Raw genomic sequence first — 27,222 nt, forward strand, 5'->3', positions numbered from 1 at the left:
TTGGCCAATGAAATGTAACCTGAAGTGGCAGTGAGACTTCCTAGAAGCATCCTTAAAGAGAGGGAATGATGTGCCTGCCTCCTCATCTTTTCTCCTTCCTCTGTCTGGAATGAGAAAGCCATGGCTGGAGTTCCAGCAGCCACCTTGGACTATATAAATCTGGGCCACAACCCAGAGATAAAGGGGCAGAAAGCTAAAAAGAGTCCCTGACATTTATGGAACTGCCACACCAGCCTGTACTGCTAATATCCAAGTATTTTTAGCAAGAAAATAAAAACATGTATTTAATTTGAGATTTTTGTTGTGTGCAACAAAGTAGATTCTAGCTAATAAAATGCCAAACAAGTGAGTCATTTTAGCAAAACATGGGACCATTTTTGAACATCATCTTAGCACACTACTGTGTAAAGAAGACCTATATATTTTTTTTAACATCTTTATTGGAGTATAATTGCTTTACAATGGTGTGTTAGTTTCTGCTGTATAACAAAGTGAATCAGTTATACATATACATATGTTCCCATATCTCTTCCCTCTTGCATCTCCCTCCCTCCCACCTTCCCTATCCCACCCCTCTAGGTGGTCACAAAGCACCGAGCTGATCTCCCTGTGCTATGCAGTTGTTTCCCACTAGCTATCTATTTTACGTTTGGTAGTGTATATATGTCCATGCCACTCTCTCACTTTGTCACAGCTTACCCTTCCCCCTCCCCATATCCTCAAGTCCATTCTCTAGTAGGTCTGTGTCTTTATTCCCGTCTTACCACTAGGTTAAGAAGACCTACATTGATAAACCTCCAGTGCTTTACCTCTAGTGAGGTTAATTTCTCCCATCTTTATTGTGCCTTTATTCTTTCCAATAAAATTAGAATCACACTGCTGTTAACAGTGTGATTCCTGTTAACATAGTTTTGTGAAAACACTCTCCTTGCCCTTTCCAAGATGTCACAATTTTGTACAAACAATTAAAAGCAACATTCACCACTTATATTTAAAAAAGTCTTAGTAAGCCCCATAAAATTCATTCCTATTAGCTAGCCTCTTGTTATCACTCATTTAACATTTTACAACAATTTTCCAGATACCATTAGTCTGCATTTTTTCTGAGTTGAGTTATAAGGATATCACAAATGATCTACTGTAGAATATTCTATTTTTAAAACTGAGAAGGGCACAACATACAATTTAAAAAGTCTTTGAGATGTCCAGTCTGAAGCCCTGGGCCAAATGGCACTAGTCACACAGGCCTTGTGTTTTTTATTCCTTTTCATTCCTTCTGATATATTTCATCAATAAATCAATAAACATATTGTCAGTTCTGACTGATTTCATTGGAAAGTTCTTTTGAAGTGGTTCTAAAGAGTCAGCGTGTTGGCATCCCCATTTCTAAGTGGCAGCTCCAAAGCCAAGATAACATGTAAGTAGATGTTAAAATATAATAATATGTATAGTGTACATAAAGTGTTGTTTTAGCTTGAATTACTTAGTAAGAGTTTGTTAATCTAGGTTCATGGTTCATGTACTAATCCTATAACACTGTCATTAAAAACACTATGCTAAGCATTCTGCACTGAAATAACAATTGATAAAATAATTTTATATTTTCCCCATAAATTCCAGTGAAATGATTATACCTATTAATAAGAACCAGGGCTCTCTTCAAGAAACTAAGTAATTACTGTGCAGTGTGATTTACACAAAGCCAGATGGTGTTATTACATTATCCACAGTTCATGAATCTCTATGAAATGCTCTATTTCATCTGAATATTATCCAACACACTCTCTACATGGAAAAAGTGAAATGAATGAGAATCAGAGTATGTTAGAGCCGGTGATATCCTTCTAGATTTTCAATTTCAAGGCCCTAGAACTGGGAGAAACAGAAATCAGAGAGGTTCAGCAATAGCTAGGGAAAATGCTTGATAAGCGTCACAGATAGAACTAGATAAAAATCCAGCCTTCAAATTCTCAGTTCAATGCTCTTTCCACGGCAGCATTCAGCTATTATTAAAGATATGCTAATTAATGCAATGCTTTTTTACACAGTAGCTATGAGTCACTGTAATGCTTGTTAAAAATGTTTTGTTGATTTAGGATATTTTATCGCATATCATCCTAAAATCAGAAAAATAATATTCTCTGAGAGGTCTTACTGAAAGATGGGATTATACATTTCACAGACTGGGCCCTACATATTTATTTCTGCTGTCTTGTGTAAAGCTTGCAATATATTCCAAAGCTTCAAGATGCCTGACCAATGGTATATTTTCCACGTGCTAGAAGCACAGTGACTGACTTGTGTATTACCAAATATGATTTAAAGTAACAGAATTGTTACAATGTTTACCTGAATTAGAGAAATTATATCTTCCATTTGCCTATGGAGAATGTGTGTCTAGCCCAGGGTTTCTCAACCTTGGCAACTACTGATATTTAATGCCAGATAATTCTTCATTGTCAGGGGTTGTTTAGCAAGCATCACTGGCCTCTACCCATTAAATGCCTGTAGCACGATCCTCCCAAGTTGTGACAACCAAAAATGTCTCCAGACACAGCCAACTGTCCCTGGAGAGTGAAATCATCACCCCTTCCCTTGAGAAGCACTGATCTAGCTAAACAAAACATGTTTAGGAATTTTGTCTTGGGAAGGAACGCTCAGCAACTCACCAATGGGGTCTGGGAAATGCCGATCAGATAATAAACCATATTCATCTTCTGAGGTTAACACCTTGCCGCCAGCTGGAAGAATTCGGCTTTTAGGGGGAGCTCCTCTCTGATAGGCCTGGGAAAGGAAAGGCATAAATGAGTGGATTTTTTCCTCATTTGGATTTTTGGAAAATATCAGGAATATTAGAAATAGACAAATATACTCAGAGATAGAAATTCCCACACTATGTCAACGAGTAAGAGCCATTTATTCAAAAACTATGTTTTGCACTGGAAGCCTCTGTCAGAGAGAGCATCAGGACTTGCTCCAGGACCAAAAGGAAGAAAGGCTATTACACTTGCCACTGGCTATGTTTTAGCTGCAGTGACTGGGTCAGGGAAGGTCACATGACCTCAGCATGTCCAATCAGAGTGAGTGTTAGGGTTTGTCCCAGGGGCAGTGAGAAAAGCTCTTATAGTTTCCACTGGCTATATCCTGGCTGCAGTGATTGGGTCAGGGTCAGTCACATGACCTGATTCAATCCAATCAGAGTGAGCTTCAGGCCTTGCAAGAGGGGCTGACAGGAAAGCTCTGCGAGGAGGTGAGGACAGGACACCGCCACCATTTTGTTACTGTGGAGGACTCTGAAGGAGCCTGACAATGGAGATTGTGGCCTGTTAGGGAAGTCAGGCTGAATGAAGGCAAAGATTTGAGATGGAAGAAAGAACAAACTGAGTTCTGATATCACTGGAGCCGTGGATCCAAATGCACCTGAAACCGGACCTGTGCTGTGGAGATTTCAAGTCAGGAGCCACCAATCCCAGCCCCTTTTTCTTTTTTTTTTTTTTATCTTAAGAAAAAAATTTTTTTATTGAAGTATAGTTGATTTACAATGTTGTGTTAGTTTCAGATGTACAGCAAAGTGATTCAGTTACATATACATATATTCTTTTTCAGATTCTTTTCCATCATAGGTTATTATAAGATACTGAATACAGTTCCCTGTGCTATACAGTCGGTCCTCGTTGATTATCTATTTTATGTATAGTAGTGTGTATCTGTTAATCCCAAACTCCTAATTTATCTGTCCCTTCCCCTTTCCTCCTTTGGTAACCATAAGTTTGTCTTCTATGTCTGTGAGTCTATTTCTGTTCTGTAAATATGTTCATTTGTATCATTTTTTTTAGATTCCTCATATAAGTGATATTGTATATTTATCTTTCTCTAACTTACTTCACTTAGTATGATAATCTCTAGGTCCATCCATGTTGCTGCAAATGGCATTACTTCATTCTTTTTTATGGCTGAGTGATATTCCATTGTATATATACACCACATCTTCTTTATCCATTCATCTGTCATGGACATTTAGGTTGCTTTCGTGTCCTGGCTATTTAAATAGCGCTGCTATGAACACTGGGGTGCAGGTATCTTTTCAAATTAGAGATTCTCTGGCTATGTGCCCAGGAGTGGGATTGCTGGATCATATGGTAACTTTATTTTTAGTTTTGTAAGGAGCCTCCATACTGTTCTCCATAGTGGCTGCACCAGTTTACATTCCCACCAACAGTGTAGGAGGGTTCCCTTTTCTCCATACCCTCTCCAGCATTTATAATTTATAGACTTTTTGATGATGGCCATTCTGATTGGTGTGAGGTGATACCTCATTGTAGATTTGATTTGCATTTCTCTAATAATCAGCAATGCTGAGCATCTTTTCATGTGCCTTTTGGCCACCTGCATGTCTTCTTTGGAGAAATGTCTATTTAGATATTTTGCCCATATTTTGATTGGTTTTTTTTTTTCTTTTTTTGATATTGAGCTATATGAGCTGTTTGTATATTTTGGAAATTAATCCCTTGTCAGTTGCATCATTTGCAAATATTTTCTCCCACTCTACAGGTTGTTTTTTCGTTTTGCTTATGGTTTCCTTTGCTGTGCAAAAGCTTATAAGTTTGATTCAGTCCCATTTGTTCATTTTTGCTTTTGTTTCTATTGCCTTGAGAGACTGACCTAAGAAAACATTGGTATGATCTATGTCAGAGAACGTTTTGCCTATTTTCTCTTCTAGGAGTTTTATGGTTTTAGGTCTTATTATTAAGTCTTTAAGCCATTTTGAGTTTATTTTTATGTATGGTGTGAGGGTGTGTTCTAACTTCATTGATTTAAATGTGGCTGTCCAATTTCCCCAACACCACTTGCTGAAGAGAATAACTTTTCTCCATTGTATATTCTTGCCTCCTTTGTCGAAGATTAATTGACTATAGGTGTGTGGGTTTATTTCTGGGCTCTCTATTCTATTCCATTGATCCATATGTCTGTTTTTGTGCCAATATCACGTTGTTTTGATTAATGTAGCTTTTTTTTTTTTTTTTTTTTTTTGTCTGTGATCGTGTGACCAGCTCTAGACTAGACCAATCACTCCAGTCAGGGTAGAGCTTTACTTGACCTGATGTGGGTCACAACCCCTCCTGGCCCCAAGGGTGAAAAAAATGTTTTGTGTCCTTGCTACTTGTGGGTAGTACTTTAATACTTCTGTGTGACGGTCACAAGATGGTAAATCAGAGTCCCTAATCTCAGGGAGATTCACTGTAGATATGTTTCTCAAAGGGGGTGAAACATAATCTCAGTAACTTCAGAAATTCTGCACCACACTTATCATTTCAGGTGCTAGTGCCTGAATCATTCTAATAACCAAAAGGATGATGACACATACAGACATTTACCGCACAAAATGCTTGGAGACTAATGACAAATGAGACTGTGGGACATGTAACTTCAGTTATGGTTGCCAAGGATTTTTACCAAAAACATAAAAATGTAACCATGATAAAATATGCCACCACTTTGCCCTCAGGCGTGAAACTGTTTTGCAGTAAAATGATCTGGGATGGAAGGGTAATATCATGACATCAGAACAAATACCGGCCAGCAGACAAAAAGCTCTGCTGTTTGAGAAATGTAAAAGGGGTGCAGAGCATCGCTAAAGCAGTGAAGCAGTTGCTTAAACAGATATACTCACATGGACATGCAGATAAGATAAAATGTAAGTATGTGCATCTGATGGGAGGGCAGAAGTCAAGGGAAAATTTTGAGACTAACAAGCTAAAAGCAAGTTGAGAACTGAAACCACGAAACTGTGGGACCCAAAATCTGGAGTGTACTCTTGGGAATAACTAAAATAATGTTGATCAGGGCCATAAAATCAGAGTAACAATAACACATTCTGCATCAATAAGATAGCGACTGAAGAAACCCAAACAAAACAAACTCTTGTATACCTAAGAAGGTTGTTTTCATTCTTGTAAGAACTACTAATCAACTGCTCAAGCACATCAGGACCCAGAGCAGAAGAGGGAAGAATCCAAAATGGTGTGATTTTGAGAAAATCTAGGAACAGGTTGATTCAGACCGGCCTCAAATCTGAATTGTGTTATCTGTGAAAACAGGCCTAATCTAGGCTTTAATAAACATTATATATTATATTATTTAATCCTCAAAACAGCATTGTGAATTAGACATTATCTCCATTTTATAAACGAGAAAAATGAAGCTCAGAGAGGTTAAATAACTTGCCAATGACCCAGTGGTGAGTAGGTGACAAATCCAGGATTCATACCTGGGTTTGTCCAGCCCCAGAGCAAGTGTATAGGAAGTAGGAAGTGAGAATGAGAATGCTCATTTTTTTCCTCCTCGATTACCAGCCAAAACTGGATTCTCAATAAAAGAATAGGCAGTTTATAGATAGATACTTAATGTATAACTCTTAGGTGTAATTTTTTTTTAAAAACCTTCTGTAACTAAAAAACAGGATATCATTAAAACTTTAAGGAATTATGGCACACTGCATGGGCATCTTTTTCCAAGTTAAAAAAAAAAAATTGGTTATTACCAAATTCAGTGACCATATCTTAACAATCGGAACAAGTTCACCTGAAAATGATGAGCAAAGTAAAGAAAGCAATATAGTCCATAAATTGCAAGTTGAGGGAGCAAGTGTAAAAAAATGAAAAGGGGAAAAAAAACACAAAAATTTGATTCAAAATGAAACTTCCGTTAGTGCCAAATATGGTGAAAACCTTAATAAATACAAGAGTGAGTTCTATGAGTGCTTCCTCCACATTAGTTAGTTGTCATACTGGCAACTGCTCTATATTGGGCTCTGCCAGCACTTGGCCATATTTTAAGGGCTTCAATGCATTCATGTCTTTAATTCTCACAACAACATTGTGATGAAGGAATCATGCTCACCATTTTACAGATGAGAAAACTGAGGCTCAAGGAGATTTATAACTTATGCAAGGACACATATCTGGTAACTGGTAAAGGTGTGACTCAAAGTGCATAATATTAACCATTAGGTTATACTGCCTCTTCTCAAGCTTCCCTGAGAGAACAGTATAACGGGACGTATGAAATCTAAAGTGATTTGTTATTATTATCCTTATTTGTACTGTACTGATCATTTGCTTCAGAGAGCAAATCAAATGTTGACTAAAATCCTAAAATAGATAAAGCAGAGAAGATATTGGCTTAACAAATGTTGGAAAGAATAAGACTACCCAAGAAAGCACTTGAGTACTGCCTGGTAGGTGGTATAATAAGTTTGTATTATATTTTATTTCTATTTTCCATCAAAAATTGGAAGGAGACACATTATCTGTCAGCCTGAAGCCTCTTCCTAAAGGTTTAGCATCAGGGGTAATTACTCAGAGTATCTGCAGAGGATGTCCTGACTAGTTTTGAACTTAGAGTGAAGAGTGCAGAGTTTTAAATATGTTACTAACTTTAACCCATAAATAGTAACTATTCATTTCAAAGGGAGCTTGAGAATCTATGTAGACTGAATATGTGTACAGTATGAGATCTGGAAGGAGTCAGTGGGATCATTCAGCCTCACACTCTAGTTTAATGGAGGCCTGACCTCAACTTTAGTTTTCCAAATTCTCTGCCCAATGTTCTTTCATTTATACCATATTACCTCCCTTGATGGGGAAAGAAATGGGAACCAATAAAAACTAAGGTCCTCTCAGGTGCTAGGCACTGTATATATGCTATCTCATCTCTCCACATTTTACAGACAAGGGAAAAAATGAGATAACCAGGAAAGAGCTAGTGAAAAAAATTCATATGTATAAGTGAAATATAGTATGTGAAAAGTTCTGAAATTTTAGGAACCCATGCAAATCCAATCACAATCTTAACAAATAAGTCCTCTGCCACAGAGGAGGCTTAAGAGTGGGAAGACATGGAGACACAGAGCAGAGAGGGAGAGATATCAGGGAGGTGACTAAGACAGACCTCGAGGCCCAATGATCATAGGAAAGGCTCCCGCACTGGCCACTCAGTATAACCTTCTATCTTCACACTCACTTGCAATTACTTGTTCGAAGTCTACGTTGCCCACTAGACTGCAAGCATCTGTCTAATCTACAGTGATATACCTAGAACCTACGATAACCCACAATAAATATCTGTTAACTGAAATGAATACCTGAATCTGTTAGTGCTCATTGAATCAGTCAGTCTCAAAGGAGAGAGCTTGCCAGTCAACCCAGCCAACATTTAAGAAAACGGCAAGAATCAGTGGTAACAAGGAAATGTCTTACCTCTTTGTTCTCATAGCTTTCCACAGCAAAGTCATTTTTAACCACAATATATCTCTCCTTCCATTTCTTTATGTCCTCAGCAAACTGTGATAGCTCCGCTTCATACAAAACAGTTCCAGGCTCCAATGGTGGCTTAAAGAAGATGAATGCAATTAACTGTCACAACAAAAGATAGCATATCATGCTACCACTAAGTCTATTCACGGTATTTCAAGGAATATTTTCAGAAACTATCTTGTGCTGAGATCCTGGGGAAATTGTTGCTTCCCCCCACCTCCCTCCACATTTCCCTTTCCTACCTCTCCTGACCAAATGCAAATATTTGTCTTACTGATATTTTTGTGATTTGCATTCCCTTCATTATGCTACAAGAACAGAAGCATATGCTAGAAGGGATTATAGTAGCAAGGTTATGCCTTGCATACCTGTGGCACTTAATAAATCCTTGGTAAACTCTGTGGAAGAGAGGGAGTGAGCCAGTTAACTGTAAGCTGTGGACATCTATCCCAACACCCTGAATATACCTCAGGGTTAATTCCTGAAAAAACAGGGGAGTTAACAGGCTGCTCCCCTCTTTGTCAACCTTCAGGGGCTGCCTCAAGAGTCAGTGTTCAGTGGTTTCCCCAGACCCAAAGCTCTGGGGACCAAGGCTAAAAACACTTAACCCACCTTTGTGCTCTTCAAGGAGACTTTGTTTACTCTCTAGTTAAAGAACAAGCAGGCAAGCCAGCAAACCTTCATTCTACCTCTTCCACTTAAAGGTCTAGGGATTTCTCGTTCATAACCCTGGCTAAAAGCCAAGTCATCACTGATTTCTCTGTTCTATTATTTGTGCTGTAGGGAAGTCTCTGTTAGATACCTAGTTAGGTCTTCTATTGGGCTAACCGTGTAAGGGGGAATTCCCATCCTGCCTCATGTATTATCTCAAAATATAGGAATGGGCCTCCTGTCTTTCACGTGTCACTGACTTTACATTGATGTTATTCAAACACTATAGTGCCTTTAACACAATATTGTAAACCAACTATACTTCAATCAAAAAAAAAACATAGTCCCTTTAGAAACTCATGCCTCCCTTTTCAAGCAAAATTTACATGAACCATACAGAGAAGAGTGATATGCTAATCTTTTTAAGAATCTGCTAAGGGTTGAAATAAATAGCCTTATAAATTCCAGGGCTTAATATTGAGGCAGATAATGAGGCACTCTCCTATATGGACTCATTAACACGTAAAAGAGGACCTCACTCTCCTCTTAAAATGAGACTGCAACCATATATAAGCTGAACTTTATCGTTCTTACGTACAGCATTTCTTAAACCTGAGCCACTTTTTCTCTTTTATTTATTTATTTATTTATTTTTAGTGTTTTTATTTATTTATTTATTTACTTATTTATGGCTGCATTGGGTCTTCATTGCTGTGCACAGGCTTTCTCTAGTTGCGGCGAGCGGTGGTGGGGGGGGTGAGCGGGGACTACCCTTCGTTGCAGTGTGTGGGCTTCTCACTGCAGTGCACGGGCTCTAGGTGCGCAGGCGTCAGTAGTTGTGGCATGCGAGCTTCAATAGTTGTGGCTCACGGGCTCTAGAGTGCAGGCTCAGTAGTTGTGGCGCACAGGCTTAGTGGCTCTGCGGCATGCGGGATCTTCCCGGACCAGGGCTCGAACCCGTGTGCCCTGCATTGGCAGGCGGACTCTTAACCACTGCGCCATCAGGGAAGCCCAAGCCTGGGCCACTTAGATCAACTGATACGCTTGTTAAAAATGCCGCCTCACCAACCATCCAGATAGTGGAGACTTGGTCAAACTGTGTCCCTGAGTGAGGACCCTGTGGAGCAGAGCAGCCCTCTACAATCTACGCAGTGGACACGCAGGGCATGTAATATGGGGGAAAAACAAACTACTGTTTTCAAGCCAGTGAGATTTTGGTGTTGTCTTTTTACCATACCATATATTACTGTATCCTGATCGGTTTAATCTTATTAATTTAAGTCCTTCATTATACTGAGTATTTTTTATTGTGGTAAAATACACATGAACAGAGGATGCTTTTCCATTTATTTATGTGTTGTTTAATTTCTTTCAGCAACATTTTGTTTTCAGTGTACAATTCTTTCATCTACATGGTTAAGTTTATCCCTAAGTATTGTATTCTTTTTTCCTTATGTTATTTTTTATTGTGGTAAAATAAATACACATGGCATAAAGTTTACCGTTTTTACCATTTTTAAGTGTACAGTTCAGTGGCATTAATTATATTCACATTGTTGTGCAACCATCACCACTCTCTATCTCCAGAACTTTTTATCACCACAAACTGAAATTCTGTGCCAATTAAATAATAACTCTCTATTTCCCTCACCCCCACTCCCTTTTTACTACTATTCTACTTTTTACCTATATGAATTTGACTACTCTGGGAAATTCATGTAACAGGAGTCATACAATATTTGTCAAAAAAAATGCAGCCTCACCCTAGACTTATATACTATACTATACTGACACTATATCAGAATCTCTGGGGATACAGACCAGAATTTGCATTTTTATCAAACTCCCAAAATTTTGTCAGTCATTGTTTTATGGGGATGACAATCAGTTATCCCTACAAAGCCATGCTGCTAAATCTATTGGTCAACTTTCAGCAATATCTGACCTACTTATCACTCCCTCTTTCTTGAAACTCCTTCTTTATTTGACTCTGGCACATTGTACTTTCCTGATTTTTTTTTTCCTACTCCACAGGCTATTTTTTTCTCAGTCCATATTGCTGAATCTTTCTCCTTTTTCTGATCTCCAAATGTTGGAGGGGCCAGGACTTGGTCATGGAAGCTCTCCTTTTCTCTGTTTATACTTTCCCTTGATTATGTCCCATGACTTTAATACCAGTTATGAGCTAAGAACTCCCAAATTTCTATTCCCTAGCCTCAACCTCTCCACTGAGCTCCAAATCAGAGCATTCAACTACCTAGTCAGTATTTCCATGGGTGTATGTGAAATAAGTATCTTAAACATAACGTGGCCAAAAGTGAAATGATTCCCATCCACCTCTGACTCTTCTGAGTAAAAGACAAGTCCATCTGCTTATTTGCTCAAGCTAAAAGCCAAGTCATCACTGATTTCTCTCTTCTTCTATTATCTCATACCCAACCCATCAACAAGTTCTGTCAGCTCTGACTTGGACTCTTCTCACAACTGTTTCCACTACCACCCTAGTCCAATTGGCCATCATCCTTCTCTTGGACTGCTACAGTGTCTACCTTGCCAGTTTCCAGTTTCTTCCCATGTCCCTCCCCATAGTCTATTCTCTATAGAAAGGCCAGAAAGATCACTTAAAATTATAAGTCACTCTGTATTCCATACCCTCCAATAACTTCCCATCACACTTAAAAACCTTTATTGTGGTCTATGGGCCTACATGATCTGGTCCCTATTTGTCACTCTGCGTTCCTTTTTCAGCTCTCCTCCCTTGCTTATATGGCTCTCAGCACACTAGCCTTCCTGCTATGCTTCTGACTGCTGCAAGGTCTTTGCACTTCTGTTCCATGTGCCTGGAACACTCTTCCCACAGGTATTCACACAGCCTACTCTCTTATTTCACTCTAGTTTCTGCTCAGATGTCATCTCCACAGAAGGCTTCACTGACCACCTTCTCTGAAATAAGACTCCTGCTTTATTTTACTTTGTAGCATTTCTTATTACCTGATATTCATTTGTTTATTTGTTTATTGTCTGTCTTCTATTTGAATATTAACAGGAAAGCAGATAATTTGTCTTGTTCTCAAGTTCTTAGAGTAGGGCCTGGCACATAGTGTCAATAAATATTTGTTTAGGTTGTGGATAATTATTATAATGGAGCAAAGGAGACAGAATAAGTTACAGGTTTAGAAGATAAAGTCACATTCGATCAATGACCAAAATAAAAACACCCATAGTATGAGGCACTGAAATTATGACTGTTTTTTTACTGTATTTCACCACAGCAAGTCAGATTTTTGACGTCAAAGCATCAATGTGGGAAAAACATAGTAAAACTGAAATCATGCTAGTTTTCTTTTTATGTGGATTACACCATCAACAAGAAATCATATGCTCTAACTTCCAGGCAAATAGTTTTTTGAGCATGAAATGATTAGAGAACAGATTTTTTAAGCTGTCATTCAAATTATTGTTTATATCAGAAATATTATGAGTTATAAACCATTCTTCAGTGGGAGAAATATGGAAACCAAATTCCATGGGTTACCTTGGTCTTCAAAAATTGTGATGTTAAATCTCTTTGCTGTTCTACTTCACTGCGTACATAATTGCAGAAAGCCACAGAGTACTGGCGACTGTAGTAGGGACTGAAGTTTTTGATAGCAGCCTCAGTTTTCCCTGGAAAAAGAATGAAAATTAGAATTTAGAAATGTAGCATCTGTCTCCATAATTCTATATATACCCCTCTAGGCTCCCCAACCCCTCTGCTTCCTAGGGATTCGTTATTAGCCCACAGGCCCTGAGAACTTTGATACCTGCTGCCATGACTTCCTCCCCCTCTGGCATCATCCTGAGAGACTTGGAGGTCCTTAAGGACCATCTATCCAGTAACCAACTTTCTTCATTTTACATTAACAACCCATTGCCATGACCATAAGCTCAACCATCCTCCTAGTTCTTCTACAACCACCATTCTACCTCACCCTGTTCTCCACTTCAACTTGCTCTTCATTATCTTCTACCTCCAGTCATTCAACTTCTCCTACACAGCAATGCAACAATAATCCCAGGGTTCACCATTTCAACTCTGCACACACGTCACTCCGTTTGTCTTCAGATCCTGAGGCCCCACTTCTAGCCCTGTTGATCCACAGCCCTGGATAAAATCAACAAACGGTTTCTTCTAGTTCTGCTCCTACGCTTCTGGTTTAAAAACTTTTTTATTTTATTTTATTTATTTATATATTTTTTGGCTGGGTTGGGTCTTCGTTGCTGCATGCGGGCTTTCTCTAGTTGTGGCGAGTTGGGGCTACTCTTCGTTGTGGTGCGCGGGCTTCTCATTGTGGTGGCTTCCGTTGTTGTGGAGCATGGGCTCTAGGCGCGCAAGCTTCAGTAGTTGTGGCACGTGGGCTCAGTAGTTGTGGCTTGCGAGCTCTAGGGCACAGGCTAAGTAGTTGTGGTGCACGGGCTTAGCTGCTCCACAGCATGTGGGATCTTCCCGGACCAGGGTTCAAACCTGTGTCCCCTGCATTGGCAGGCGGATTCTTAATCACTGCGCCACCAGGAAAGTCCCTAAAATTTTTTATGATTCAAAGAATGATATAACTACCATGGGATAGAGGTTAAAACTTTGGATAAAGAGTCTCGAGACCTAAATTCTGGTCCCAATTCTAGAAGACAGAGAAGTGAACCAGCTGTATGACGTCAGTTGTCACTCATTCTCTCTAGGCTCCAGCATCCTAACTGTAAAGGAAGATGCTCACTAGTCCACACTTTTCCTGGAATCTACGTGACAGTGAAATATAACCATGGAAGTACAGCTGCCTCACAACTGTGACCAGCAACTACAATATGGCCTCTTAGCACCAGAAGAAAATAAATCTGAGGAATAATCATGTGGGAGGAGCTTGAGGACTCGAGATGGAGGGAGAGGGAGAGTCAGGCACCGGAATACTCTTGAGCTTTTCCAATCTATGCTTAACTTCAGAAAGTAGGGAGATTGCAAAGGCAGGAAAGGAGAAGGAGAAATAGGGGAGAAAGGGCAAAGCAGCATTCTGAAGCAGATGAGAAATCCTCACAACATTTCAAGGACTTGCCACAGAGTATACAAATATATACAGGTCACACTGACTGTGCTTACAAGCTATTAGTCCTTGGAATAAGATATTAGTTTGAGAAAAAATAAACCTGATGTAACATTCCAAAATATTTTAAAATACTCTCATGTGAACTTGGCATAATTTTTGTTTTCAAATTTGATATTATAGTCAACAGAGAAATATTAAAATATAACGTACATAGCTACTTATAGCTCTGTATGTTATATTTTATACTTATATTTATTTATAGCTGTTTAGAGCTATTACACATGTAAAATTTCAAAAATAAGTGAAGGGTTCTAACCACATAGATCAAGATACTCAATATGAGAAACTTGAATCCATAGCTGCCAACTTCTATGCCTATGGAATCATTGCCCCAAACACCCACAGTGTATAAATACTCTCTCTATAAGGAAAATCCTTCTTTAGTTCAGGCATTTAGATCTCATAATACATATGAGGTAAAGGGGAATTCTTGCTTATTCCCTCAATAAAATGACATTTTCTGGTTGTATTTATGAGCTTTAATAATTATTACTTGTAAGGTGCTTTGATACCCACTAATAATAGGTTCTGTAGAGATGCAAATAAAAGTTCCTATAATCTGAGTCAGGTATACTTTTGCTTGCTTTGTGAGTTTATGGTATTACTATTAATCAGTATTTGCATAACACTTTAATATACTCAGGCTTTATGTGTCTAATTGGTTATTTTTTTTTAGCTTGTATACAGTGCATAAGGAATAAAATTCTATATACTTGTCTATAATTTTCTTGTATAGGCGTGGGACATCTTTGAGAATCCCCACAATGAGAATGAGTCTCACCTCACTGAAACATATAAATGGTTAACAAAATTGGCCCTTTAGATCCAAGTAACCACTGTTTAGTCTAGCAGGAGAGCAGCCGGTTAATCTCTGATTAATTTTGGCACTCTTGCAAGCAATTGGATTTAAATAAAAGGAGGTGGATGTCATTTTATGATGAGCTCTACAAAGCCTTGAAACCTGACATCCTGCCACGTCACCCAGCCCCCTCAAGGCTGCCCTGCTTCTACTGAGATACTGCAATGCCACCACTCCCTCCCAATGTATGAGAAAAATGTTTCTGTGATTTGAATATCTGCATATACTGTCCGCACAGCATCCACCAGGGAGCACTCATAAAAAAGAGATTACAGCTTCCTAGGGGAATTAACCTAAAGACTGGTTCAAAATGTAAATAAAACAGCTAACAACATCACAGGTTCTAGGAGGAAAAGAACCTAAAGCGATTCCCAAAATGTATCTAGATTTTAGATCAAGCTGATCTAAACCCAAATAAAGGAATGCCCAGTGTAGGGATCTTGACAATTTGAGAAAAGCCTGGTGTTGGGGCAAAATACCACTGTAGTTAGGAGGATGGACTCTGGAGTCAGACAGACATGGGCTGACTCTAAAGAGTCCCATCTCTGCTACTTACTAGTAGTGGGACTTCACACCAGTTACTTTCCCTCATATAAAATCAAGCCAACAAGAGTAGCAATCTCATGGATATTACTCAATCATAAAAAAGAAAGAAATACTGCCATTAGCAGCAACGTGGCTGGAACTAGAGAGTATTATTCTTAGTGAAATGTCAGACTGACAAATACTGTATGATATCACTTATATGTGGAATCTAAAAAGTAATACAAATGAATGTATATGCAAAACAGAAAGACTCACAGATATAGAAAACAAACTTGTGGTTACCAAAGGGGAGAGGGAAGGGGGAAGGACAAATTAGGGGTATGGTATTAACAGGTACAAACTACTATATATACAATAGATAAGCAACAAGGACATACTGTGCAGAAGAGGGAATTATACCCATTATCTTATAATAACCTATAATGGAATATAATCTGCAAAAATACTGAATCGCTTTGCTGTACACCTGAAACTAACACAATATTGTAAATCAACTATACTTCAATTAAAAATAAAAGAGTAGCAATCTCATAGTGTTGTCATAATCACATGAAGCAACACAGTAAAATAAAAGTGCTCAGCACTGCATTTGGCACATAGAAAGTTTTTGGTAATCCCTAGTAATTAAATTGATGATGAAGCACCCAAGCCAACCACCCAGGGAAGGTCCTTAAACTAAACTGAGGAATCAAGGAGAAGCCAAAAGCAAGTTGTCTACTGTAACTCATTAACTGGGGCCATCCTGCCCTGCTGCATACAGAACAGCCGTCCTACTCACTGCAAGCTCAAGACAAACATAACCTACATTTTCACAGATGTTTAGGAATGCTTACCAGCACGTAAGCGGCCCTCAGTGCAACCTGAATTAAAACCAACTAAATCAAACATTAGCCTTAATGAGTCAAAGTGAAAAGCGAGTTAGTAGCTGTGTTACATTGAGCTCCTCTCTCCGAGCCTCAATTTTTTTATACTGAGGTATAGTTGATTTACAGTGTTGTGTTAATTACTGCTGTACAGCAAAGTGATTCAGTTATACATATATATATACATTCTTTTTTTATATTTTCCATTATGGTTTATCATAAGAGATTGAACATAGTTCTCTGTGCCATACAGTAGGAACTTGCTGCTTATCCATTCCACATATAAAAGCCTACATCTGCTAACCCCATCCTCCCACTCCATCCCTCCCCCAATCCCTTCCCCCTTGGCAACCACCAGCCTGTTCTCTATGTCTGTGATTCTCTTTCTGTTTCACAGATAAGTTCATTTGTGCCATATTTTAGATTCCACATGTAAGTGATATCTATGGTATTTGTCTTTCTCTGTCTGACTTATTTCACTTAGTATGATAATCTCTAGTTGCATCCATGTTGCTGTTGCTGCAAATGGCATTATTTCATTCTTTTTTATGGCAGAGTAATATTCCACTGTCTATATGTACCACATCTTCTTTATTCATTCATCTGTCAATGGACATTTAGGTTGTTTCCATGTCTTGGCTATTGTGAATAGTGCTGCTATGAACATAAGGGTGCATGCATCTTTCTGAATTATAGTTTTGTCCAGATATATGCCCAGGAGTGGGATTGCTGGATCATATGGTAATTCCATTGTTAGTTTTCTGAGGAGCCTCCACACTGTTTTCCACAGTGGCTGCACCAAGTTACATTCCCACCAACAGTGTAGAGGGTCCCCTTTTCTCCACACCTTCTCCAGCATTTGTTAATTGTAGACTTTTTGATGATGGCCATTCTGACTGGTGTGAGGTGATACCTCATTGCAGTTTTGATTGCATTTCTCTAATAATTAGTGGTGTTGAGCATCTTTTCATGTGCCTATTGGCCATCTGTATGTCTTCTTTGGAGAAATGTCTATTTAGGTCTTCTGCCCATTTTTGGATAGGGTTGCTTTGTTTTTTTGTTGTTGAGTTGTATGAGCTGTTTGTATATTTTGGAAATTAATCCCTTGTCAGTTGCATCATTTGCAAATATTTTCTCCCATTCTGTAGGTTGTCTTTTTGTTTTGTTTATGGTTTCCTTTGCTGTGCAAAAGCTTGTAAGTTTGATTAGGTCCCATTTGTTTATTTTTGTTTTTATCTATTGCCTTTGGAGACTGACCTAAGAAAACATTGGTACTATTTATGTCAGGGAATGTTTTGTCTATGTTCTCTTCTAGGAGTTTTATGGTGTCATGTCTTATGTTTAAGTCTCTAAGCCATTTTTAGTTTATATTTGTTTATAGTGAGGAGAGGGTGTGTTCTAACTTCACTGATTTAAATGTGGCTGTCCAATTTTCCCAACACCACTTGCTGAGGAGACGGTCTTTTCTCCATTGTATATTCTTGCCTCCTTTGTCAAAGAATAATTGACCATAGGTGTGTGGGTTTATTTCTGGGCTCTCTATTCTGTTCCATTGATCTATATGTCTGTTTTTGTGCCAGTACTACGCTGTTTTGATTACTACAGCTTTGTAGTATTGTCTGAAGTTTGGGAGGGTTATGCCTCTTGCTTTGGTCCTTTTTTTCAGGATTGCTTTGGCGATTCCAGGTCTTTTATGGTTTCATATGAATTTTAGGATTATCTGTTCCAGTTCTGTGAAAAATGTCTGAGCCTTAATTTTGTCACCTGTAAAATGGGGATTATAAGACACCCATTTTCATAGCATTTTGTGAAGATTCAATGGGATACTCTACAGGTTAAAAAGTACCTGTAGCAGTGTCAGACACTTTAGTTACTCAATAAATTTTGAGTATTATTACTATTATGTAATATTCCACCATGAGAGCATTCAAATAAGTGGATCAGCCCACAGGCACCACACAAAATAACTTCAGCTTAAACCAGCTTGTTTCCACAGTTTTCAAGATGCTTGAGTATTGAATTGCCACTATTTAGTATCATATTCCCTTTCCTAAATTGTTTGTAAAACACAGTGCCAGGTCTTTCTCTAAAAGGAAGTTACTCAGTAATATAAAGACTAGAGCCACAAAGGGCTTCTTCTGCATTTTCTTGCACCAGCGTTTTTGGCACAGGCATATTTCTTCTAATCCTACTCAATTATTGCAGCATACTGTGCTGGGTGTGGTGTTGCTACCATTTACTTGACCAGCCTGCTCTCAACACCCTTCAGGGTGATCATCACTAAAGTTAAAAGAAGCCTCCGTGACAGGTCTGTCCACACTTAGCTTCAGTTCAACTTTGTAAAAGTAAGAAAAGTATCTTCTGGACCTTTTAAAACCATTTGAATTCATACAGACTCCAAAACTCAGCACTATTATTTGATTCCTTTTCCCTTGCTCCCATATTCAGTCATCAGGTATTGTCACTTCTACTTCCACAGAATTTCTTGAATCCATCTCCTTTTCCCCATCCCAACCCCCATGCCTCCAATCAAGTCTTTATTATCTTGAAACAACATTGTAAAAGTCTCTTAATCTGCCCTATCTCAGAATCACAGCGGGAGCAAAAATGCAAAACAAAACATAGCAAACAAACCAGTAAAACCTTTTAGCTCTCAGTTCTAAAAGAGGAACAAAAAAGTCAAAGCCAGAGTGGGAGGGGGCAGTGCCACTGCCAATACCTAAATCCTGGAGGATTATGGGAGAAAGACAAAGCTTGGTCTGTGTTGCAAAGGCAGATTCTAGGAAGTGGCCAGAGTGAGTCCAGAGTTGATGGAGCAGAACAGGAAAGGCTGAATCCTATCTGGCCACCATGGTTCCACTCAAGAGAAAGCTGACACGAGTTATCAAGGCCCAGATGTTAGACTGGGGAACTGGCCTTCAGAACCAAGTCTTGCCATTAATTCTCCCAGGAAACTCTTTTGAAAGCCTTAAGAGACACACCTCATAGTCGTAGAGCCATAATCCTCTGCATCCCGGCCTGACAAGTTTCATTTGACATGTTGTTGCAAGATCACGTTAATTCCTTTGTAAAAACCTTCAACAGTTCCCCATTGCCTAGAAAAGTAACCACTTAGCCTGGCAACAAAGGCCCTGTGATCTGGCTCCAACTATCTTTTATTTCCCACCTGTCTACTCAGACTAACCCTCCTCGTCCCCTGTACATGGCCATGACTTCTCCCTCCCTTCAAGCTCAGGTGGCAATCCCAACCCAAGAAGAAGCCTTTTTTGGCTCTCCCCAGCTGGAAACACTCACCTTCTTTCCTATTCTCCCAAAACTGCACCACTTTTGCTACAGCTGTTTAAATATAGCTTATCTCTCCTCCAGGGGTATAGTGTATTTATGTACTCAGCAAATATTTGTTGAATGAATGAAAGAATGGCTAAGTAAATATTTAAGAGTAAAGCAAATTACAGTGCATCACAATCATGAAACCCATGCTAGTACCCCAAGAAAGGAGAAAGGTCCAGTTCTCATCTTGACTATTTATTATTAAAACTATGCACTCTCATAGCACTATTCTTTTATTTAAAAAAAAAATCTGACTCTCACAGGTTAACTCCGTTTAAGCTTTTAGATGAATTTTGTCCCTGAAATTATAGGTGGGGAATTATTTACAAACAAAAGCTTTTCTTGGTTTGTTTGTTTTTCTTGACCAGTTCATAGACATGGGAAATATATCAGGGCCTAGGTAAAACTTATATAAAGTCCGAAGAACCTGACAGATTTGTATATTTTCTCATTCTAGAAGGTTGTTTGTCAATCTTCCAGTCCTTCAGTAGTTTATCTCAATTCTACACTTTATCAATAGTTTTCTTCCTTGAAAGATACTGTTTCTAGTGGATTATTCCTAGTTCCTCCATTATTCCCAGGGTCAAAACAACTACGGTATATTAAAAACTCTTCTCCAAAATATTCAGATTCTATGCTGTTTCAATCACTTTTAGAAATGTAGCTCATAAGTACAGCAAGATACAAAAAATCTAAGCACTATTTTTGCTATATATCCTTCTTATCTTTTTTCAATTATTTTTTAAATAGTTGAGATTATTACATTTTGTATCCAGTTTTATTTACTTCACATTTCACCTTTGGTTTTTCCTATGATATTACAAAAAACAAAAAATCACATTTTTCAGATGTTACATTTCTATTGTTACTATGAAGGAGAAAAATACAGAAATTAAAAAAAAAAATAGGTTCCTTTTAACAAAGTGGCTGTTTCCTGAAAACTGAGGCAAATTCACACATGAGAAGAGGGTTAACTAGGCCTTTGGCACACTATCCTTTTTTTTTTTTAACATCTTTATTGGAGTATAATTGCTTTACGATGTTGTGTTAGTTTCTGCTGTATAACAAGGTGAATCAGCTATACATATACATATAGCCCCATATCTCCTCCCTCTTATGTCTCCCTCCCATCCTCCCTATTCCACCCCTCTAGGTGGTCACAAAGCACCGAGCTGATCTCCCTGTGCTGTGCGGCTGCTTCCCACTAGCTATCTGTTTTACATTTGGTAGTGTATATATGTCCATGCCACTCTCTCACTTCGTCCCAGCTTACCCTTCCCCCTCCCCATGTCCTCAAGTCCATTCTCTAGTATGTCTGCATCTTTATTCCTGTCCTGCCCCTAGGTTCATCAGAACCATTTTTTTTTTTAGATTCCATATATATGTGTTAGCATACGGTACTTGTTTTTCTCTTTCTGACTTCACTCTGTATGACAGACTCTAGGTCCATCCCGGCACAATATCTTAAAATCTTTCGAGGTTTCAGGTGAAGATTAATTTGGGAGAATGACAGAAGTAGCTCTGAAAATAAAACATTTTTAATATTTATAGAAGAGTATAATAATATCCACTATTGTTTATTTTCCCCAGAGTTTCTCAGATTATAAAAGTTTAAAATTCCTGATGAGTTATAACATCAGCTTTAGTTTCAGGTTTCTAAGCACCATCACTTTGCACCTTAGGGTGGAGATATCAGAAATCCCAATTCACAATACGAAGGTGCAAAAATCTAATTACACAAAATACTGCCCAAGGGCTCTCTCTTTCTCCTAGTAAATGCCTTAGAGAATGGGGATAAATTGGATTCTCCATAACTGAACTAAATGATGTTTTATTTTTTAAAGCACATTTATTATTGGTGCTTGAGTGACAGGTTTTCTTTTTTTTTTTTTTTTTTAATTATTTGCTTTATTTTTTTATTTTATTTTATTTATTTATTTATTTATGGCTGTGTTGGGTCTTCGTTTCTGTGCGAGGGCTTTCTCTAGTTGCGGCGAGTGGGGGCCGCTCTTCATCGCGGTGCGCGGGCCTCTCACTATCGCGGCCCCTCCCGTTGCGGGGCACAGGCTCCAGACGCGCAGGCTCAGTAGTTGTGGCTCACGGGCCCAGCCACTCCGCGGCACGCGGGATCCTCCCAGACCAGGGCTCGAACCCGTGTCCCCTGCATCAGCAGGCAGATTCCCAACCACTGCGCCACCAGGGAAGCCCCGTGACAGGTTTCCTTAACAGACTCTGCTACAAACATTCTTCGTGGGCCGCATTGATGCCAGCAGGTCCCTGCGTCCTAGCTGGCAGGAACTCCACTTTGAGTTAAAAATGAGACCTATAAACCAACTCAAGTTCTCTGTGATTTACTTCAGATAGTAATCCACAGAAGAGAAACACACACTTATGCTCCCAAGAGCTTCTATTTAATATATCAGAGTCATGCCACGACCCTCCCCGGACTCAGAAAGCATTTCCTTGTTTCCAAAACTTACACTCATAGAAATCCTAAACTCTGAGTGTACTTGCTCTTGGACTGTTAGAGACCCTTATTTTTTTCCAATCCCTATTCTAAAAGCAGATGCATTATCTTCAATATAGCCACAAAGCTTAGTCCATTAAGGCATTCAGGGAGTCCACATGAACTTACAGATGCTATGTAAGGGGCCAGGCACCAGCTCCAGCTGGTGAGGCAGAAGCAAAAACAGTGTTTTCTACAAATGATCACAGCCACTGAAATGAATTAAGGTTCCCATCTGCACTACATATTTAGTTAAACAATACTTTGACAGGTTAATATAAGAGAAATGGGAGGAGCTATCTATGGGAGGAAAAACACACTACCATATTATGTTACAATCCTCACTACCTTGACTCTATGGAAAAATAAAACTCCTACTGTGGTCAGCTATTCAAGAGAACAGATTTTTAGAACCTGTAGGATCTTAAGTCTGGTTTCCTCTTTTTTAGGGGAAGAAACCAACTGCAGTGTTAGAAAAATACATATGCCTGTAATTTTATGCACACATTTTTCTTTAGCCATAATTAGATGGAAGCTAACTTTAAATTTTCTTCCATTTCATTTGGGAAAAGTGCTTGGAAATTTTCAAGATTATTTTGCCATTACTTCACAGCATGCCTCCAATTTCCTCATGACACATTTGATGAGAATAAATCATGTTTATTTTGCTACTTCTCTAAATTGTCTAATTTCCCCTAAGGAAGTTGCAGATTGGCTGCCTTTTTTTATTTTTACAAAAAGGAGAGGGAAGAGTGTGGAAAAGAAAATTAAACCAATCTGATACAGCTACTTTTTCAGAAAGCATCACAAGGACTGTGAATTTAGGAAGAATACTAATATTTTGCCCATTAAACAATCTTTTTTGGTTTTGAAGAAAATATAAAACTGAAATGCAGAAACTGAAAAAATGAAATTCCCTTTGCTCTTTTTGAGTCTAATTATGGTTATTAAAGTTTTTGCACATATTTTATCAGAGACTCTCAGATTATTCCAAAATCCTGAAGATAATCTTTGCTTTGAGATTGCAGCCATGCAAATGATACAACATGCACATTAATAGAAGTCAGGCCAGACTTAAACGAAGCAACAAGCTTAGGAATGTTACTAAGTGATTCCCCTTCCAACATAATAGGTTCTCTGGTGTCTCCTTCAGATTCTCTTTTATTTTCCTAACTATGTCCTTTCTTTTTTCTTATCTTATTCCACTTTTCTTCTTTCTGCACAGAAGTATGTTTGTCTGAAATGTTTTCTGTTACAGTTTTTACTTCTTCTCTTCAAGAATTTATGCTATTAATGTAAAAAAAAAAAGAAAAAATTCAAGAAAACTGTGTTTGGGACCCAGATATGCTTGTGCTTTGTTAGTCTGGGGAGACAGGTAACAATAAGAAGGAGTGGACTTTGCTATAAAATGAAAGATGGCATTGCTAGGTTTGGGAAAGTCCAGGAAAACTTCATAAACTATTCAACATTTCTGCAGGCCAGCTAACTTTCTGAAACCATTTACAAGGTAGATAAAGTACTCATTAGGGAAAATTATTTTAGCATGCTCTAACTTACCCTCACACGAATTTCAGAACTGCCAAAATGGTTCTGACTCCTGTCCACTTGATTCAGTCAGGCACTGAGTCCTCTGAATACAATTTTCTTGATGATAACTCAAACACCTGCAATTTTGCTTTTTTGACAACCTAATGATTGCCAGCCAGTATATCAGTTAATCACTAAATTTAAAAATTCTTGAGTAATGTACGTTAGTGAGAAATGAACTAAAAGCTATTGTATGTGATGCTCTAAAAACAGAAACAGAAAAAACCCCACCAAAAACCCCAACAGTACTATCTAAATAGTACCAGGTTATTTAAAGTCACACATTTTTACTATGGGAATTGCTCTTCCATAAAGTGAATTCTCACCACGCTTAATAAATGTGCTAGAACCTCATACGATTAGCTCTGCTTGGAGTCCAAGCCTCACAGGTAATTCACTTACTCTAAACTAGCATTATATGCACCAAGGGGGTTAAATATGAAGTAGAACTGTAAATAACTGAGACTACCTTCCACAATACACGTACAAAAGCAACTTGAGTTCATCTGGACAGCAGCACAGACATGCCAATGTCAATCACATTCCAACGCCCATATATTGATGAAAAGACCAAAGATTACAGACTTCTAGAGCTGGATGGGATCATAAGGGTCATTTCCAACCTTTTCCTATTTTCAGATCAAGAAATTAATTGGCCCATGGTCACAAAACTAGTTTGTAATAGAACATTTATGAAAATTTTAAAAAATCATTGTCAATGTTTTTAACAAAGTTTTTCTCTCTACTAAGACTACACTGATGTTTATGGAGGAATTCAAGCACTCCCTTTTTATTAATGGAGGAATGTAAGTACTCTTTCGTAATAAAAACCACATTGTCAAGAAGCCTTGTGAAATGATCTTAAATTTAGGTAAAAAGATGTTGTTACAGTTAATCTTATGTGTCTAGTTTAGTGGGCCATGAGATGCCCAGATATATGCTCACACATTATTCAGGAGGGTGTCTTTGAGGGTGTTTCTGGATGAGGTTAGTATCTGAATAGGTAAACTGAGTAATGAATATTGTCCTCCCCGATGTGGGTGGACCTTATCCAATCAGTTAAAGGCCTAAATAGAACAAAAAGACTGAGTAAGAGGGAATTTCCTCCTGCCTGACTTTCTTGAGCTGGGACATTTGTCTTTGCTGGCCCCTGGACTTAGACTGAAACGGCTTTTCCTGGATCTCTAGGCTGCCAGCTTTCAAACTGGAGCTACAATATCAGCTCTTCTGAGTGTCCAGTTTGCTGCCCTCAGATCTTGGGACTCGTTAGTCTCCAGAATTGTGTGAGTCGATTCCTTATTTAAAACATCTCTCCTGTCTCTCTCTCTTTCTCACCCTAATACAGATATAATCAATTGAAATACATTATTGAATCCTCACAAAAGTATCATCAATTTATTTCATTAAATGTATATTAAATTGTTGGGTCAACAAGTTAAAAGTAATGAAAATGTCTAGGGCTTCAATGTAATGAGTTCTAAATTTGTCAGTAGAATCTGCAAGCCAGTGTGTTTCAGAATACTCTCTGAAACACATGGAATCTGTATTTAAAACATTCCATTAAGTGATTTATGAAGGACAGTAAAAGCATTTGGCTCAGCTTCATCCAATTGGCAGAGGTTGCCAGCAAGAAGGCAGAGACCCAGCAAAGCTCTGGGTACAGGGGGAACAAGCTGACCTTATCTGAGTACCCCTTAATCTCATTCAGGTGTTCCAATTAAGTGGTATCGCTGTCTCAATTAAAGCTGCAGTCTCTATTGGCTAATACCATAAAGCTCCCTGGGAAATACACTAATTAGGTAGATTTTCTTATCTGCTGATTAAGAATCTGTTTTGCACCAAATCAAGGTTAGAACTTACTGCTATGGACCAACCCTATCATCTGTAGGATATTTGAAATGTCTTTAACAAAGTTTCTCTCATCTCTTCTCTATATTCTACTTTGTCTGAGCCAAGAGGTGAGGTATGTTGAATCATAGACCACTAATAACAAGGGTTTTGTATATGTGTATATTTCAATTATGAACCATTTCAACATAATGAACAATAAAGTGAGTAACATATATTCCCACTATCCATCTAAATAAATTTTACCATTACCACATATTTACCTCAAAAAAATTTTAAACAAAACACTACAGCTAGAGAAAAACAAATACTGTATGCTAACACATATATATGGAATTAAAAAAAAAAAAATAAGGTTCTGATGAACCTAGTGACAGGGCAGGAACAAAGACACAGACGTAGAGAATGGACTTGAGGACACGGGGGTTGGGCGGGAGGGTAAGCTGGGACGAAGTGAGAGAGTAGCACTGACATATATACACTACCAAATGTAAAATAGCTAGTGGGAAGCAGCCGCATAGCACAGGGAGATCCGCTCAATGATTTGTGACCACCTAGAGGCGTGGGATAGTGAGGGTGGGAGGGAGGCTCAAGAGGGAGGGGATAAGGGGACATATGTATACATATAGCTGATTCACTTTGTTATACAGCAGAAACTAACACAACATTATAAAGCAATTATACTCCAATAAAGATGTAAAATAAAAAGAGCATCAAGGATTGCCAGCAGCCACCAGAAGCTACGAAAGGCAAGGAAGGATTCTTCCCCAGAGCCTTCAAAGGTCATATTGACACCTTGACTTTGGACTTCTAGCCTTCAGAACTGTAAGAGAATAAATTTCTGCTGTTGTATGACAAAAAAAAAAAAAAGAAGAAAGAAAAGGGAGGAGAATCATAAAGTGCTTCCAGTAAAAGTAGAACATATGTCCAAGTACCTTATTAATTAACCGGAGTAGAGAAATTGGGTATTATCTATAGAGGGATAGAAAATGAAGTGAAGGCATTTCTTTCTAACTCTTAAGACAGGGCATATTTGACCATATTTCCATGTTGATGAGAAAAATCCACACTGAGGAATGCTTGCAAATACATCCTTGCAACAGTAGTACACATTTTTCACAGTCTATGAAACATATATTTCACTGTGTCTTCAGTGAAATAAATGAAAAAAATTTAAGAGGTAAAAAGGGGTATGCCAATGACCTTCCTTTGCAATTATTTCATTTCCCATGCATCTGAAAATATATGTAGATCTTTTAGCCATTTACTTTATCTCAAATTGTCTGAGTCCTTTGATTTACACAGTAGGATCAGAGAATTTTTACTCCTGATTTTGATTGCAATCTTTCAAACAAAGAATTGGAGTTTTTTAACAAAGTGGCTCTTTGCCTTTTCATTATTTTATGTATGTATAGATGTACTTGAGGAGAAATAAGAGTGTATATAATTTTGTGTGGTTAAATTTATAAATCAGTCATACTGTGTCCTCTCAAAAAAATACTAGGATCAGGGATTTATAAACTGAATTTTAATTGAATACCTACTACACAGTAAATGCTATAATGAATACACTTGATAATTT

At 38.3% G+C, this 27,222-nt stretch overlaps 1 protein-coding gene across 1 annotated transcript in view; it reads right to left on the bottom strand.

Annotated features, from left to right (window-relative positions):
* The window catches only part of NIBAN1 (niban apoptosis regulator 1), a 160,976-nt gene that overhangs the window by 79,651 nt on the left and 54,103 nt on the right, over positions 1-27,222 (bottom strand). Inside the window, exons 2-4 of the mRNA XM_059937800.1 lie at positions 12,502-12,632; positions 8,259-8,390; positions 2,670-2,784 (exon numbers count right to left, since the gene is read on the bottom strand). Coding sequence (XP_059793783.1) covers positions 2,670-2,784; positions 8,259-8,390; positions 12,502-12,632 — 378 coding nt within the window. The remainder of the gene's footprint in view (positions 1-2,669; positions 2,785-8,258; positions 8,391-12,501; positions 12,633-27,222) is intronic.

The sequence above is a fragment of the Balaenoptera ricei genome, chromosome 1, assembly GCF_028023285.1.
Source record: "Balaenoptera ricei isolate mBalRic1 chromosome 1, mBalRic1.hap2, whole genome shotgun sequence".
NCBI lineage: Eukaryota > Metazoa > Chordata > Mammalia > Artiodactyla > Balaenopteridae > Balaenoptera > Balaenoptera ricei.